The sequence below is a fragment of the Trichechus manatus genome, unplaced genomic scaffold, assembly GCF_000243295.1.
Source record: "Trichechus manatus latirostris isolate Lorelei unplaced genomic scaffold, TriManLat1.0 scaffold00021, whole genome shotgun sequence".
Lineage (NCBI taxonomy): Eukaryota > Metazoa > Chordata > Mammalia > Sirenia > Trichechidae > Trichechus > Trichechus manatus.
In genome coordinates, this window is record NW_004443957.1 from 3,428,866 (window position 1) to 3,448,062 (window position 19,197).

The window sequence follows — 19,197 nt, forward strand, 5'->3', positions numbered from 1 at the left end:
GTATGTTGGCTGTGGGCATAGCATCTTCTCAAGACACCTTAGCAGCCTCAGTCATCAGTGGTAGCAGACAGACCCGATCTGACCCCTCAGGGAGGTCTATCCTGTTGGTTTTAGAGGACCCAGCTATGGGGTACACAGGGAGGCAAATAGAGTGCTTGCTGTAGGGACAGGCTCCACTGGAAGGAGTCTTCTGTAGCAATTGGCTGCAACCTGGCAACCAACAGTTACCAGGTGGGGGAGTGGTCAGACTCTGAATGGACCCCTAGCAAGGCTTGCCTTGTTGCTGTTGGAGCCTCCCTAGTGGATTGTTGGCTGTGAGTGCAGCTTTCACACAAGGCACCTGCTTCTTATCTCACAGCAGCCCCAGTCAGCAGTTCGCAGCGCTGACCAGTTGTAGGGGCAAACTGACTCAAAGTTACCCCCAAGGAGGTCTGTCCTGTTGGTTTTGAAGGCCTGGGTTATGGGCTACGTAGAGAGGCAGGTAGAGTGCTATCAGTGCAGACTCCACCAGAGGGAATCTTTTGTAGCTATTTGCTGCTGCCTTGCAGTCACCTGTAACCTGGTGGTAGAGGGGGTGTCATCCAAACGGACCCTCAGGGAGGTCTGCCTTGTTGCTATCTCTGGCCCCCTTCTTCCACTGATGTAGAGATACACGAAGAATTCTGTCATCAGGTTAACTCTTTCGAGCAGCAATCTTGATAGATAAACACGTACAGAAGCAGAAAAAAACCTCTACCTTCTCTTCTTGCTGTGCTTCTCTGAATTTGGTCAATCGTATGGACTATCTCATCTCAGTGGCTAAAATAAAATCTGCTCCCTCCCCCGCCCCCCGGGTGTAGTGTCCAGTCAAGACGTCTGCTTCCTAGCACACAGCAGCCTCAGTCAGCAGTCCTCACTGCTGACCAGAAGTGGGACAGACAGACCCAAACTGACCTTCAGAGAGATCTGTCCTGTTGGTTACTGAGGCCTGAGCTCTGGAGATGTGCTGAGAGGTAGAGTGTTGACTGTGGGAAGCCGACTCCACTGCAGGGGCTTTCTGTAGCAATTTACAGCAGGCTTGCAGGTGACAGTGTCCAGGTTGGGGAGGTTATGGCATGCTCCGAACGGACCTCTGAAGAGGTCTGGCTTGTTGATTTTAAATCAGAAGCTTGGGGTCCTATCGCTTTGTACAGGAAGGGGGTGGGGGTGTGTGATGCTTAGGGAAGCAGGCTCTTTTGTTGGGGTCGTTTTCCCAGAGCACAGTAGCTGTTGGCCAGAAGTGCTGGGCGGAGGGGCAAGGTTGGGTAGGAGAAGCGATTTTCCTACCATATGTGACTCCTCGATTCATTGATTCTTGCCTGTCTGCACATCCCCGCTGCTGCCCTCTGCTCCCCAATTCAGAGTCGCTCAAGGCTGAGCACCTTTTCCTTGTTGTATTTCTTATTGTATTTGTGAGGGAAGGTTGGAATGATGGTTTCTTTACATTGTCATCTTCCAAAATCTCAAATTCAGTACTCTTATTTTTTTATTTTCCTGGCTGCATTGGCATTGCCCTAGTTAAGCAGTTCGAATGCTTACTCTTTTTACGAAGCTCCCTCAATAAAATGTTCACCTAGCATGTTTTGCTTTTTAAAATACAGACCTTGGATACCTCAGTATTTCCTAGGGAGTGTCAGCATTAGCTTGCTATTTGCAGAATTGCTTCATTTATTGTCTTATTAAAATCTGTTTTATATGTTTGGTATACTCAAGCCCAAAGGTACATTAGAGATTACTGTTGATTCATTTGGGCACTTAAACATTTCCTTGGCTTTTTGGAATCTTGAAGGATTATTATTCACCAGTAGCTAATTTAAAAATCATTTATGCTTTTTTAGTGTTCCCATGGAATTTAATGATTTTTAGGTGCCAGTTAGAGCAGTTGGTAGATTGACTACAAAAATAAATATTTAAGCAATGCTGGATAACTGTGAGGTAGCTGTTTCCTTGACAACTAGAAAGCTGTTCTATTTGCTAAACAAAGGGATGTTAATTAGCAGTTTAATTTCCTTTTTGACATGGAGTTGCTACATCAAAACAGATTTTATTTTAGCCTCTGAGATGGTCCATATTATTGACCAAAGTCAGAGAAACAGAGCTAGAAGAGAAGGTAAGAGGATTTTTTCTGGCTGTGTATGTGTATATCTATTAGGATTGGTGTTCAAAGGAGTCTTACTTAACTTCATGGTATAATTCTTTGTGTATCTCTATATTGGACCAAAGTATAGTAGTTTCAGAATATAGTCTTGGTTGTCTTTCTGCTACACTAAACAGTCATGATACACTTCATTATAGAATATCAACAAAAAGACTTGATTTCTTTTGCTACTAGGATTCAGCATAACTTCATATCTGAATTGAATTATACCAAAAACAAAAAAAACCTGTTGCCATCAAGTCAATTCTGACTCATAGCAGCCCTATAGGACAGCGTGGAACTGTCCCATAGGGTTTCCAAGGAGTGGCTAGTGGATTCGAACTGCCGACCTTTTGGTTAACAGCCAGACTCTTAACCACTGTGCCACCACGGCTCCATGAAGATATTTTAAAGGAAGTCCCCCCTGCCCATATACATAATTGTGCTGGCATTTACTCTGTTTAACACTTTTATGTAGGACTTAAAAACTTTTTTTAATTCAGAAGCTCCCTCTAGATTATTAAGCAATAGTAATACTATTTTTTGGCCACTATATGATGGAGAGCAGTCCCTGAAGGACTGTTAAACTCTGTTAAACTCTGGGTATTAATCAAAAGGGTGACTCTATGAATTTGCCTAGTCTAGATGTTTATCTAAGTGGGACCACATAATATTTGTTCTTTTGTGTATGGCTTATTTCACTTAGCATGTTATTTTGAACAAGATTCATCCACATCATAGCATGTATCAGAACTTAATTTCTCTTTATGGCCGAATAATGTTGTGTGTATATGATCCATTTTGTTTATCCATTCAACTGCTGATGAACATTTCCGTTGTTTCTACCTTTTGGCTATTGTGAATAATACTGTAGTGAACGTTGGTGTACAAGTATCTGAGTACCTACTTTCAGTTCTCTTGGGTATATATCTAGGAGTGGAATTGCTGGGTCATAGGGTAATTCTCTGTTTAATTTTTTTTTTTTATATTGTGCTTTAGATGAAGGTTTACAGAGCAAATTAGTTTTGCATTAAACAATTAATACACATATTGTTTTGTGACATTGATTGCCAACCCCACAACTTGTCAGCATTCCCCCCTTCTCAGCCTTGGGTTCCCCATTTCCATTTGTCCAGCTTTCCTGTCCCCTTCTGCATTCTCATCCTTGCCTGTGGGCTGGTGTGCCCATTTAGTCTCGTATACATGGTTGAACTACATGTGTTATTGTTTGTTTTATAGGCCTGTCTAATCTTTGGCTGAAGGGTGAACCTCAGGAGTGACTTCAGTACTAAGTTAAAAGGGTGTCTGGGGACCATATGCTCAGGGTTTCTCCTGTCTCTGTCACACCAGTAAGTCTGGTCTTTTTTTGGTGAGTTAGAATTTTGTTCTACATTTTTCTCCAGCTCTGTCCAGGACCCTCTATTGTGATCCCTGTCAGAGCAGTTATTGGTGGTAGCTGGGGACCATGTAGTTGTGCTGGACTCACTCTGGTGGAGGCTGTAGTAGTTGTGGTCCATTAGTCCTTTGGACTAACCTTTCCCTTGTATTGTTGGTTTTTTCCATTCTCTTTTGTTCCATACAGGGTGGATCCAGTGGAGTATTTTAGATGGCTGCTCAAAAGCTTTTAAGACCCAAGATGCTACTCACCAAAGTAGGCTGTAGAACATTTTCTTTATAAACTGTGGTATGCCAGTTGAACTAGATGTCCACTGAGACCACAGTCCCCAGCCCTCAGCCCAGTAATTTGGTCCCTTCGGAAGTTTGGATGTGTCTGGGACGATTTCATGACCTTGCCTTGGTCAGTTGTACTGACTTCCTCAGTATAGTGTACTGTCTTATCCTTCACCAAAGTTACCACTTATCTATTGTCTAGTTAGTGTTTTTCCTTTCCCACCTATCCCTTCCCTAGTAACCATCAAAGATTGTTTCTTTTTGTGTGTAAACGTTTTCATGAGTTTCTCTAATAGTGATCTCATATACTATTTGACCTTTTGTGAGTGACTTGTTTCACTCAGCATAATGCCCTCCAGATTCATCCATGTTGTGAGATGTTTCAGATTCATCACTGTTCTTTATTGTTGCGTAGTATTCCATTGTGTGTATGTACCGTAGTTTGTTTATCCATTCATCTGCTGATGGGCACTTAGGTTGTTTCCATCTTTTTGTGATTGTGAATAATGCTGCAGTGAACATGGGTGTGCATATATCTATTTGTGTGACGGCTCTTATTTCCCTAGGATATATGCCTAGGAATGGGATTGCTGAATCATACAGTATTTCTGTTTCTAACTTTTTAAGGAAGTGCCATATCGTTTTCCAAAATGGTTGTACCATTTTGCATTCCCACGAGCAGTGCGTAAAAGTTCCAGTCTCCCCGCAGCCTCTCCAACATTTGTTATTTTTTGTTTGTTTAATTTGTGCCAGTAATGTCGGGATGAGATGATATCTCATTGTAGTTTTGATTTGCATTTATGTTTAAGTTTTTGAGGAACTGCAAAACTCTTTTTCACAGTGGCTTCACCATTTTGCATTCTCACCAGCAGTGCATGAGGGTTTCAATTTCTCTACATCCTCACCAACATTTGTTATTTTCTGTTTGTTTGAAAACAGCAAACCTAGTGGGTGTTAAGTGATATCTCATTGTGATTTTCATACACATTTCCCTAATGAGTAATGATGTTGAACATCTTTTCATGTGCTTGTTGGCCATTTGTGTATTGGAGAAATGTCTGTTCAAGTCCTTTGTCCATTTTTTAATTGATTGTCTTTTTGTTAAGTTGTAGAAGTTCTTTATATATCTTGGAGATTAAACACTTATCAGATATATGATTTGCAAATATTTTCTCACGTTTGGTAGGTTTTCTTTTCACTTTTTTTTGTAATGTCTTTTGATGCACAAAAGTTAATTAATTTTAGGAAATCCAGTTTATTTCTTCTTTTTTTGCTCGTGCTTTTGGTGTCGTATCTAAGACTCCATTGCCTAATATAAAGTCCTGAAGATTTACTTCTGTGCTTCTAAAAGTTTGATGGTTTTAGTTCCTATATTTAGATCATTGATCCATTTCGAGTTGATTTTCATACAGGGTGTGAGGTAGGAGGTCTGACATCGTTCTTCTGCGTGTGGAAATCCATGTGTCCCAGTACCGTTTGTGAAAGAAACTATTCTTTCACCATTGAATGAACTTGACACTCTTGTCAAAAATCAATTGGCCATAGATTTATGAGTTTATTTCTGGGCACTCAGTTCTACTTCACTGGTCTATATGTCTACCTTATACCAATACCACATTATTTTGATTCCTGTTGCTTTGTAATCAGTTTTGAATCAGAAAGTGTGACCCCCTCCAACTTTGTTCTTTTTCAAAATTGTTTTGGCTTTTCAAGGCAGCTTGGAATTTGAGATTGACTTTTCCATTTCTACAAAAAGGCTGTTGGAATTTCGACAGAGATTGTGTTGAATTTGTAGGTTGCTTTGGATAGTATTGCATGTTAACAACAAGAAATCTTCTAGTCCATTAACATGAAATGTCTTTCCATTAATTTAGGTCTCCTTAATTTCTTTCAGCCGTGTTTTAAACTTTTCAGTATACACGTCCTTTATCTCCTTGGTTAAATTTATTTCTAAGTATTTCATTCTTCTAGATACTATTTTGAATGGAATTGTTTCCTTAATTTCTTTTTCAGATTGTTCATTGCTGGTGTATAGAAACACAGCTGACTTTTTAAAATAATATTTTATTGTGTTTTTGGTGAAAGGTTACATGGTAAATTAATTTCCCATTTGACAATTTTTATAGATATTGTTCAGTGAAATTAGTTACGTTTTCCACAGTGTGTCAACATTCTGTTTAATTGTGCCCTGGTTGTTACCTTTCTAGTATTCTGGTTTCCCTGCCCCCTTATCTTCTCATCTTTGTTTTAGAGGAAATGTTGACTTTTTGGTGTCATATAGATGGATTTTTAGTAGAGCACTGTACTTACAAGTAACATTCTTTATTTTGTTTGCCACTTTGTTATTTTGCTAAAAGGTGATATGGGGGATAGTTTTGTTTCAAGGTTTAAAGAGTATCTCAGGGTGATAGTCTCAGGGAGTCCTTTGATCTCAACTGGTCCAGTTAGTCTGGCTTTTTTTTTAAGGGATTTGAGTTTTGTTCTAAATTTTTTCCCATTCTACCTGGGACCATCTGTTGTGACCCTTGTCAGAATGGTCAATCAATAGTGGTGGCCAGGTACTATCCAGTTCTTCTGGTCTCCGGATGGGAGATGAGGCCATGGCTCATGTAGGCTATTAACCTTGTAGTCTTCTTTCTTCTCTGAGACTTTGGTTTCCTTCTTACTCTTTTGCTCCTGATGATAGAGACCAATAGTTGTATTTTAGATGGCTGCTCACAAGCTTTTAAGACCCCAGATGCTACTCACTTCGCTAGGATGCAGAGCGTGAAGTTTGTGATCTGTATTATGCCAGTGGACTGAGTTGTCCCATGAGTCTAAGGTCCTAAGCTGTCAAACCCAGAAAACCAATCTTGCAAGGTGAAACACAAACGATTTTTTAGTGGCAATCTTTGTACCCTGCCTCTTTGTTGTAATAGCTTTCTTGTGAAATCTTTGGGATTTTCTCTCTCTGTATAGTATCATGTCATCTGTGAATAATGATAGTTTTTACTTCATCCTTTCCAATTTGGATGCCTTTTATTTCTTTTTCTTGCCTAATTGCTCTGGCTAGACTGGCAGTACAAAGTTGAATAGCAGATATCCTTGACTTGTTTCTCATCTTAGTGGGAAAGCTTTCAGTCTTTTTTAACCATTGAATATGATGTTAGCTGTGGGTTTTTCATAAGTTTTCTTTATTGTGTTGGTCAGGGTAGTGCTGGCCTCGTAGAATGAGTTAGAAAGTGTTCCCTTCATCTTCAGTTTTTTATTTCTTGATTCATTGTTTGCCTGGTTGCTGTAAATGAACCTTTTACTGTTTCCGAAGTTCTGACAAAGTTGCTTCTGATAGTTTTATCAGTTCTTTTTTTTTTTGAACTGATGTTTCTGTGGAAGGATGGCAGTTTGGAGCTCCCTACCTTGCCATTTTGTATATTTCTCAATATTTTATTCTTTTTGATGCTATTGTGAATGGAATTATTTTTTTAAATTTCATTTTTGGATTGTTCATTGCTAATTTATAGGAACAGCTGATTTTTGTGTGTTAATTTTGTATCCTTTAACTTTGCTGAATTTTTATATTATCTGGAATGACTTGTTTGCCCACACTGAGTGTTTCATAATATTCATAGTAATTATTATCAGCTAAATACTCCAGGAATCAAACTGTTTTTCTAATATTGGCTCTATTTACCTGTTGTGGAAACTGAAGTTAAAGAGTTTAGGTAGCTTGCAAATATTTGTCTAGTTAGTGTAAGGGATAGAGCTGGTATTAGATGTTTTTCTTTCTGCCTTGAAAGTCTGTGTATAATTAGTTTGCTCTATTGCTTCATTATGCAGATGATTAAGAGTGATAACGTATGCTCTTCTAAAATTACATGTACAGATCTGATCATGTATGTTATGGATTTTATTTGTGTTTCTGTAGAAAGTCTCATTCAGATTTTGGTCAGCATTTAAAAATAGTTTCATAGTTTTACTGCCAGATGATTATATGTATCTCACAATATTCCAGTCTGACCATCTTTATAACCTTAATGGTTTGATACAGGCTTGTTAAACAAATGTATATAGGATTCAAAGTACTGTGTTATCTAAATTATGAGATAAATTGCAATAGCTAATGAATAAATTTGCATAGTTAAGATGATGTAAAAAAAAAAGTAAGACCAGAACATTGATCATTGCTTCTCCTATGCTTTTTCTAACAAATTGGCACTGCTCTAAAAATGTATTTCAATTATAGCAGCTTTTTATTTGACTTTGGCTTTCCTTTGCGAGTATTTTTCTAAGAGACATTTCCTTTTTATGCCTTGTTAATTCTTCTTTATGTGTTAGAGCTTGAAGGAAGAAAAATATTACCCTTCAAAATAATAACTTGGCCCCACAATATTTGAGATAGTTAATATTCTTTTCCTGTCAACATGGATTTTCATATGGTAAGGACGGCGTAAGTGGGATGGGCCTAGGTTTTTTTTTTTTTTTTGAGGGGAGGGCAGGGAAGAATCTCCTGTCTGAAATTAAAGTCTAATAAATCTGCCCTATCAACATATATACAACAAGCTGTAGATATTTTGCTAGTATTGGGTGTGAATAGTAATAAGTATACATAAATGGCTTTCTATGTACTAGTAATCTAAATATATCATTCTTTTTTTGTTTGTTTAGAATTCTCTATAATAAAAAATTAAAAGATTATTACCATCTCATAAATATTAGTTCCTCAGTAGGCACAAATGAGCAACTTGGAATTGATTTCTTGTTTTCTTCTTCATTTCATGATTTCTAGTTCCTCATCAGTCTTCATTTACTTTTACTATTTATTTCTGAAAATAAAATTTTACAGGCTAATAAAGAAGGATTTGTTAACGAAGGGGAGGTTGCAAGTTGTAGAGAGTAATGAGCCTATGGTTATGAAGACTGCCCCACCATTTGGGCTTTTCTAGCAATAATACCCAATGCCAGTTGAACCACAAAGTGAATTGGTATCTTTTTGAAATCTTCTTAAACTTTTGGATAGAGTGCTGTAAGTCTCTTTTCATATTCTTGCTAAAATAAAGCCACTAGCCTGTCTAAAGTTAAATTAAAATTTTGGACAAAGAGAATAACATTAAATAAGGACTAAGGCAGATAGTTAGAGTAAAAAAGCATTTATTAACTTTTGCTGTAAACGTAGTATAAAGTTATCAAGCTGTAGTTAATTAATGATATAAAATTTTTTAAAAAATAGTAACACAGAAATGATTTTCTTTCTGTCAGGGTACATTGCTGTTGTAGCATAAATGAATTGAAATGTAGGCTTCTAAGTAGATTTTGAAAATTATATATTTGATTAAAAAAACTTTTAATGAAATACATGGAATGTGATGCAGATGGCCATTTGGGTGTCTGCTTGATTTATCTTGGTTTGATATCCCTCCTTTAAAAAACATTATTAAAATTATTTGATATTTGATAGAATTGTGGCGCTTTTTGTAGTAGCACTGAAATCTTTTTTTTTTTTTTAAGATCACTTCTCTGTGTATTAGCCAGAACTGTTAGATATAAATTTATTTTAAGATCCAAATGAAACATTTTCAGTATTCAGTGCTACTTAACAGCATTTGCCAAGTTATGTTCTATGGAATTTCTGCAGGATATTAATAGGATAAAAAGGGTTCTTTGGACAAATGGATTGGGAAATACTGAGTTAATATTTAAACTTTTTTTTTCTTTTTTCTTTTCTATTATAGGGCTTCTCAAATCCTTTAACACATTTTTGTGAATCTCCAAAGATGAGGCAGAGTGTGGGTACATTCAATAAACTGATTTTCCCAAACTTCCTCCACCTTTTCCTTCTTGGTAGAATATCTTGGGCTATTACTATTTCTTTGAATACACTTTGGAAAAAGCTGCTTACCTAATCTTCATTTGGCTATACAGTTGATTAATACAATCAGAAGAATTTAGGCCTGTAGATGTAGAAATGTGCCTGATTACAAAAAGTCAGAGCAGCTGGATTAGGACAATTAAACTGTTAATTGCAAGTCAGGAGACATCAAGGTAGAAGAGTAAATAAACAGTGAACGCATGCCAAAACATTTGAGACACTTGGGATAATTTTTATCTGAGACTTCCCAGATTGGGTGTCTTCCTGTAGTTTTTCACCAGTTGTTTGCGTACAGGTTATTTGTTTTTCCTTTTATGCTATTCTACCTTAGAATTGTCCAGATACAGATATAACAGAGCTTTTCTGAATTTGCATGGCTGCCAAGATAGTGGCTAAATATTTGAGAGATTTTTCTCAGACTTTTGAGTTTTAAGGTTCTGCCTTCTAGCAAACAGACCCTTCTTTTTGAATGACCATATAGAAAATATTTGAGTGAATGAATGGGTAGATGAAGAGGGGTAAGTGGAAAACTATACTTCTGTTGGAGCTAATTCATAACATGGACCACAGGTATTTAATAGAAAGAAAAAAGGTGTCTTTATATTTTATATGGTATTTAGCACATTTAAATAGGCTTTATAATGAACATTTTACTCTTAAAATTTGTGGTGTTTTATAGATTGTTCTTGTTAACAAATACATTAAACTATTATATATTTTATAGCTATAACAGGATTAGATCTGCTGTTCTGAAGTCTAATTTTGGGAAAGAATTGGATAATTTAAATCCATTTGAATTTCTTTGCATTTTAGGCCCTTGATGAGCCTCCCTATTTGACAGTGGGCACTGATGTGAGTGCTAAATACAGAGGAGCCTTCTGTGAAGCCAAGATCAAGACAGCAAAAAGACTTGTCAAAGTCAAGGTACAGTATTATAAATTATATGTACAGTATTCAATATTTAAATTCTTACTTGGCAAATGTATCTGAGAATTGTTTTTCTACAAGGTGAATTTTTAGGAGTAATGATTGTTAAAACATACTTCAAAATAAAGCATTATTGGTGATTTTAGAATATTTCAATTGGAATGAAACTAGATTATCACAGTTGGTATTTTAAATGACATTTTATTATAGACTTGGTGGTGTTTATGTTGTTAGCCTTTTTATATTGTTAGAGCTGGAAAGGACATTTGAGATCATCTAGGTTAGTTCCTTAATTTTACTGTGAGAAAAAGGAAGCTTATAGAGATTTAATAATTTATCCAAGGTATTATAGCAGATTAGTGGCAGAATTGGAACTATCATAGTTTCTCAATTTTAAGATGCACTTTCCCCCCTCATTTGAGCCATGAAATTGAGATATGATTTATAATTTATGGCATTTTGGATGTAATGAATTATGGTAAATCAAGTTGTTGATTTCCTTATTCTCTGCCTGTCTTAAAATATTTGTGCAATACTTGATTTTTGTCTCAGATAATGCAGAAAAAGAAGTCTGTTTACATTTTAATAAATTATCAGTGCTGAAAAATACGGGACAAGTGAAATATTTGAAGGCAGTTATTTATTCGTTTGTTAATAATTTTCAAGGTACTCTGTTAGATGAGAAGGAGGATGAGTGTGACCTGATTTCTAGGATTTATAATCTAGATTAGGCGATACCCTGTAAAATATTAGTTTGAATATTACCAATTAAACAGGCTGTAAAGCTATTACACTTCCAGTGAAAAGTGTCAGAGACTCTTCTGGAGCTTTTTCCATGCCTATGTGCCTGGGTTCCTCCCTTATGCATGTGTGTGTTGGAAAATGCTTCTTGGGTGATTCTGATTTGTGCTCCTGGGTTAGAACCATTGTGAAAAGGCCTTTAAATTGACTGTAAGCCCATAAGATGTTAGTCTTGGCCCCTTTCCTGTCAGTTTCTTCGTAATTTGATACTGCAAGTGCTCTTACACTGCTCTTATAGTGGCATTTCCTGTTCTGGTTTCACACACTGGTGTTGCCTGAGCACTCAAGTTTTTTGCCACTCCTATTCTAGAGATGAAGAGAAAACTCTTTTTATCAGTTTTCTCACTTCTTCTGACAAGCTGCTGCTAGCACAGGTAACACATTTGTGTGAATTAGATGAAAACCCTCAGTTTTGGTGGAGGACCTCATTGGCTGAGCTTGACATGCAGTTAGCACTTTTGTGCCAGTTAGAAAAAAAAACCTGTCTTGGAAGACGCACAGCCAGAATGCTCCTTAGAAGCAAGGATGGTGAGACTTTGTCTTATGTACTTTGGAGAAGGACATCATGCTTGGTAAAGTAGAGGGTCAGCAAAAAAGAGGAAGACCCTCAGTGAGATGAATTGACACAGTCGCTGCAACAATAGGCTCGAACGTAACAAGGTTTGTGAGGGTGGCCCAGGACTGGGTAGTGTTTTGGTCTGTTGTACATGGGGTCACTATAAGTTGGAACCAACTGGACGGCACCTAACAACAACAGAAAAAGGTGCTCTCTTTGGGCAGGGGCAGCATCACTCTAGGACCCGTGTCTTGGCCCACAGAGCACAGGCTGGATTTTAGCCCCCACTTGCCGCATCAACTGGGTGTCTCTCTCTAATGAACAACCAGGAAAATGACATGTAGCAGTCCTGTCATTTCTTGACATTAACAAAAGGAACAAAACCATTAATACGCATCTCTGCTGCCTCTGCTGACATTGAGTGCCTTGTTAAATAATGGATATCTAAAACTTATTTTTAGTTTCTTTTGACAGCTGTAGAAATCTGTTTATAATTCAAAATTAATTGTTTCTCAACAGATCTGATGGTATATTTCTTTACCAGTGTAATTTATGATTCAAAGTTAATAGTTTTTTTAAACAAATTTATTGATACAGTACAACCTGCGAAAGCTGGAAACTTTGTAAGATGGAAACCTGTCAGAGAAGGAAAACGCAAGTATTTTCCACTAATAGAGAGCAATAGAAAAGTGCACCCTGTCAAAGGCGGAAAACTTGCGAGACCTGGAAAAACAAGGCAGTCACGCTGAGTTCCGGCTATCACAGGTTTCACTGTACATTTCTTCACCAGTTTTCATGTACTGAGCATTCACTATGTGCTAAGTACTATATTCATTACTGAAACTCTAGAGTTAAGAGTTAAGTGCCTTAACAGTCTAAGTTTAAATAAAGTGTGATAATGCTTCTCTGTGACACAGAAATGCCCGTGGTCCTCTGGGTACAGGGCATATTCTGTTATAGCTAGTTTATGAGCCTGCTACCTAACCTGATTACCACATACATCTGATAAGACCTATTCTAGTGTGTTCAGTCCCTGTAAGAACTCTTTATATTTGTAGAGAAAACAACTTTTCCTGTACTGAATGCTGTAAGCTGTCTTCTTTCTTGTCTGCTAATTAAATATTTAAATTTGAACCTTTATTTTAATTTACTTCTCTTGTCTGGAAACCCGGTGATATAAGTGGTTAAGAGCTACGGCTGCTAACCAAAAGGTCGGCAGTTCGAATCCACCAGGTGCTCCTTGGAAACCCTATAGGGCAGTTCTACTCTGTTCTGTAGGGTCGTTATGAGTAGGAATCAAGCAGCGAGTTTGGGGGTTGGTTTTTCTTTTTTTTTTTTTTCTCTTGTCTAGTTTCCCATTCTCTGACTGTTATACTGATATAGAGAGGCAGTATAGTTAAAGTTCTGGAGCTAGACTGTCTGGGCTTGAATCTCAGCTCCACCATGTACTAGTTTTTTGACCTTGAGCTTTTATACACTTTCTGTTCTCAGTTTTCTTGTCAATAAAATGGGAATAATTGTACTTACCATAGAGCTGTGAGGATCAAATGTTTCATGCTAGAGCCTGATAACTTGGATTTTAAAAAAACCCAGTTGCCTTTGAGCAGACTCGAACTCATGGTGACCCTTTGTGCATTACATGTGCTGGTTACCTCAAAATTCCAAGCAGCTATGAGACTGCTAGGATGAGGATTCCACCTCGAGGCATTAACCACTACGTAGGTGCTAAGTCCCTCCAGTATGATTGAGTCACACACGAGACACTTGCAAAGTGTTGGCAAATGAAAAGTCACAAATTAGGGAGTTCACATGACTTCCCACCCTCCAGACCAGTCGCAAGTTAGGGAGTGTATATGACTTCCTCCACTCCATACCTCTCTCAAGGTGGAGTTTGCATGACTGTCCCCCACTCCAGACCAGTCACAAGTTTGGGAGTTTGCATGAGTTCCCCCACTTCACACCAGCCCCAAGTTTGGGAGTTTGCTTGACTTCCCCCGTTCCAGACCAGTTGCAAGTTTGGGAGTCCATATGACTTCCTCTGCTCCGTACCTGTCACAAGTTAGGGAGTTCACATGACTCTCCCACTCCAGATCAGTCATAAGTTAGGGAGTTCCTATGACTCCCCTACTCCAGACCAGTCGTAAGTTAGAGAGTCTGTGTGACTCCCCCACTCCAGACCATTCACAAGTGAGGGAGTTCATATGACTTTCCACACTCCAGACCAGTTACAAGTTAGGGAGTTCTTGTGACTTCTCCCTGCTTTCGAGCAGGGGACCACACTATACCTTTAGATGCAATAATTTGTTGCAGAGACTCACGAACTCCTAGAGAAGGGCTGTCTTTACAAACATAAAAAGGATATACCTGAAGAGATGCACAAGTGAGGTCTGGAGGTTTCTGCACGGGCTTTGGAGCTTCATGTCCGCAGAGATTCCATGTCCCCAGAGACTTGAGGTCCTTCCACATGCATCATCAATTCCAAGGAATTTTCACATCACAGGCCTTTATTAGCTGATGCATAGTCAGTGATCAAGGCCTCATTGCATGTGTATGAGGATGAAATCAGTGAATATGCGTGATTGATTGCATCATGACCCTCTCCCTTCCTGAAGTTATTCGGGTTGTTGTTGTTAGTTGCCTTCCAGCTGATTTTTTACTCATAGTGACGCCTTATGTGCAGAGTAGTAGTACTCCATAGGGTTTTCAGAGCTGTGACTTTTTGGAAGCAGGCATGTCTTCTAAGGCACCTCTGGGTAAGTTCGAATCACCAACCTTTCTGTTAGTAGTCATGGGCTTAACCATTTTGCTATACGTAGGGGCCTTAGAGGAGCCCTGGTGGTGCAATTGATTAAGTGCTTGGTTGCTAACGAAAAGGTCGGTGGTTCAAATCCACCAGCTGCTCCTTGGGAGGAAGATGTGGCAGTCTGCTTCCGTAAAGATTTACAGCCTTGGAAACCCTATGGAACAGTTCTACTCTGTCCTATAGGGTTGCTGTGAATCAGGATCGACTTGATGGCAGGGGATTTGGTTTTGCTTTCTTGAGGGATCTTAGGGGCTCCCACTATATTTGCACATAGAGGCATCTTGAATGCTGGCAAATTCCAAGAGTTATTTTTAGGAAACCAGAAACAAAGGCCAAACCAAGTTCTTTGTCCCACACCATGTCTGTCAGAGTAGAACTGTGCTCCATAGGGTTTGCAGTGACTGTGACCTTTCTGAAGTAGATTGCCAGGGCTTTCTTTCAAGGTTCTCTGGGTGGATTTGAACCACTAACCTTTAGGTTAGCAGCCAAGTGTTTAACTGTTTGCACCACCCAGAGTACTTAGATAGCTCTCAGTAAATATTTGCTGTTATTTCCTATTAATAGTATAGGCCTTCACAAAATGATATAGTTCCTGATAGCCTAGATCTGTGCCTGTTCCTCATTGTATTAATAGCTGATCGTACTGAATAAAGTATGATACGTGAAACATGGAGTAATTTAGATGTGATGTCACTGATTACTTTTATTTTTAAAAAGTGAGATATAATCCGGGCAGTTGTCTGTTTAAGTAAATAATTATCAGTTAATCTATTTAGGGATTAGGATCTTTTATAAACTAAGCAGCCATTAGTTTAGATTATTTGTATTAAAAATATGTAAATAATACAGCTAATTGCTTGATTTTTTTTTTTTTTGTGATGGCTAATTAAATTTGTAATCTCTAGGTAACATTTAGGCATGATTCTTCAACAGTGGAAGTTCAGGATGACCACATAAAGGGCCCACTAAAGGTAATTCATTTATTAAAATATTTATTATTCTAAAGCTTGATTGGGAAACATTAATATTACATTTGGTCATTTATAAAACAGTCGTTGGCTATTTTCTTACTGAGAATTTTCTCTAAAAAGACTAATAGAAAAAAATACATTTAATGTTAAATAAAACTTGATACGATAGTAAAGCTTACTTAACATGTGTTCAGCAATTAAATAACTATCAAGGAAGTATTGACTGCTTTTTACTTATCTGTTTCAGTCTCACCTTATTTCCATTACTAAAATTTTAGATGTGCCAAAATTAATAGACGATGAACTAGGGATTAGTGATGAAAGTTCCATGACAATCTAAAAAGTGAGAAAAAGAGCAAAAACTCAGAGCTGTAAATTCTTTGGAGCAACTACTGGCAAATGAAATATTTTAAGGATAATTACGCAGTTTTATGTAACGAGCATGTTCCTATTAACACATTCCTTTTTCCTCATTGGCCAGTAAAATAAATCCTGCTTTACTTTAACTTAATGGGAATGTGTGGGTAGCCACTTGTGTGTACTTTAGCCCTTCTAAATATCTTACAGTAGACTTTGGCCTGGCTAGGAGAATTTTAAGAAATGCTAAAAAAATTAAAGAAACATGTGGATGCAAAAAAAATCCTTCACTTATAAAGCTGTCCTTTTTAGAAAGAGATACGTGTGCAATCTGTCAGTTTTTGTGGTTGAATTTTAAAACTTTTAATTGGATTGCAGGGTATTAGTACCTTGCATATATATATATATATATATAATAGGTGCTATGGAGAATTAAAACTAGTTTAAGTTTTTTTTTTTAATCCTGCCTTGTAAAAATTATTTTCCACTGTTGCTATTTTGTAGATGCCATCTTTAATGTTACACATGCATGCTCACCACCTGTAGGGACAAAGGGATAAAAACATGCTCAATTATAATAATGATGTTGTAACCATTTATTTAGTGCTTAGTATATGCTAGCACTGTGCTAGGTGTTTTGCACATATTATTTAATCCTCGTAACAACTCTACAGAAGAAGAAACTAAAGGGAATGTAAGTAATTTGGCCACGGTCTCATAGCCAGTAATGGCAGAACCAAAATTTTGACAGGCTCTAAGACTGTAAATGAAGCATTGTGTCCTCTTGTACTTAATATACATACACCTCCAAGCCTTACTTGTGTTTTTGCCTCATTTAAGCATACCAGCATATCTCTTCACTGCTTGACTGCCCTGTTAACCTGGCACAGCCCCTTCTGGAGCACAAAAAAGGTTCTGTGTTCAGAAAGGATAGAAAGGACAACTACTTTGTAACTTTAAGCTGTTTTTCTCCCATTATACCGATAGTGGCAAAATTCATTTATTTTGTTTGTTTTTGTCTTTCTTATTTTATGAAATTTTCTTTGTATGTGATTAAGACTTAGAATCATTTTGGTTTGACAGTGGCAAGTATATCAAATTTTTGTTTCAAGATTATTGGAACTTCTCTCTTGTCTATGGATTTTTTTGTTGTTGTTCTATAGATTTTGAATTGTTTCCTAACATACTTTTAGCTTTCTATCAACTGATAGAAAAGCATCAAAATTTGGATAAAATGTTTCTCTTAGAGGAAATAAATGCCAAAAAAATGATGGTCGTTTTCTCTTAATAAATTTTCGGTAGTGGTTTACATGAAAATAATACCTAGACCACTTCACTATTAAGTAAAAAAAATTATACCAGCTATTTGTTACAGTCATTTAATGAAAATTCCCTGAGTTACCCTTCACACTTTAGGGAATTGTGTGGAATTAATAGTCTCTTCTATGAACAAATTTGTTTTTGCATCACTATAAGGATCATGGGAATCCCTGGATAGTGGAAACGGTTAGCGCGCTCAGCTGGTTAAGAAAGGTTAGAAGTTCAAGTCTATCCTGAGGCACTTTGGAAGAGAGCCCTGGTGATCTACTTCCAGGAAATCAGTATTGAAAACCTATGGAGCACAATTCTACTCTGACACATGTGGGGTCACCATGAGTTGTAGTCGACTTGATGGCAACTGTGTTGTTTTTTTTTTTGTGGGGGCAGGGGAGTTGGGTATGAAGAGCATATAAACGTAATTATCAGTATTTTCTTGATCAGATGGAAAATATTTTAAATGGTTGTCCTGCACATTCTAACCTTTAAGGTGACCTAAGAGTTATTTCTTATTTGTCCTTGTCATTCCATAACCTTCTTTAAAGGAGAGTGGTAGTATGGGACAAGGGCAGTCAATTCTGCAGACAGCCATTCTCAAAGTGAGGACTGAGGACTCTTGAGGGTTCCCTTTTAGGGGGTTTGTATGGCCAAAACTGTTTTTATAACAGTAATACCAAGATTTGTCCTTTTCACTGTGTTGACATTTTCACTGATAGTGCACAATCAGTGATGGGTAAAACCGCTGGCACGTTAACGTGAATCAAGTCAGTAATAATTTTTTCTTCACCACCATGCACTCTCAGTTAAAAAAAAAAAAAAGCCAGTTTCACTTAAGAATGTCATTGAGGAAACAGTAAAAATTACTCATTGAGGAAACAGTAAAAATTACTAATTTTATTGTCTGGATACAGATATTTTAATATTTCACGTAGCAAAATAAGTACACATAAAGCACTCCCATAATTGAGTTGTGAAGTAAAGTAGCTGCTTTTTTTTTTAATGGAACACCACTTTTACTTGACCGAGACACTGGTTATTCAGACTGGGTTATTTGACAGACATTTTCTCGAAAATGAACCAAATGTGTCTGTCACCTAAAGGAAAACAGTTGACAGTATATGCTGTTAATGATAAAGGTCAACCTTTCAAACAAAAATAAGAACTTTGTAAACTTGTGTTTGCCTTCTTGAGCTTGAAAGCTTCTTAATACAGAAAGACTTTTCTGATGAGAGCAGTGATATTAATGAATGTGATTTTTGATACTGTATAATAAAATGTGTCAGTATTTAGAAGATCTACATAATTCAGTGAAACAGTATTTTGCAGATGACCGATGAAGAGTGTTACAAAATTATGCATGCATAACAGGTCCTTTCAAAGTGTATGGTAGATCAGCAAATTTTAATGTAATAGTATGAAAAATACATCGATATGGTTTTAGAGTCTATATTGCAACTAACCCTAAGAGCCTACCACTTATTGAGTTTTGAAAAGAAGAATATTCACATTTTTATTAAAAGACTATTAAAATACTCCTCCTTTTTCAACTACATATCTCTGTGAGGCCGGATTTTCTTTACATATTTCAATCAAAAGAACAAATCAGAAGAGATTCGATGTAGAAGCAGATATGAGAATCCAGCTGTCTTTTATTATGCCAGACATTAAAGAGATTTGCAAAACTGTAAAAAATGCCACTCCTCCCACTAAAATTCCTTTGGAAGTTGTTGTTTTTCCCAATAATTAGTATTTATGCTCAAATGTGATGATTTATTATTGTTTTAAAATGAATTA

General features: G+C 37.2%; 1 protein-coding gene across 4 annotated transcripts in view; it reads left to right on the forward strand.

Annotated features, from left to right (window-relative positions):
- The window catches only part of ARID4B (AT-rich interaction domain 4B), a 188,057-nt gene that overhangs the window by 79,309 nt on the left and 89,551 nt on the right, over positions 1–19,197 (forward strand). For all 4 annotated transcript variants that reach the window (XM_023728014.1, XM_023728015.1, XM_023728012.1 and 1 more), the window contains exons 3-4: positions 10,485–10,595; positions 15,664–15,729. In XM_023728014.1, coding sequence (XP_023583782.1) covers positions 10,485–10,595; positions 15,664–15,729 — 177 coding nt within the window. The remainder of the gene's footprint in view (positions 1–10,484; positions 10,596–15,663; positions 15,730–19,197) is intronic.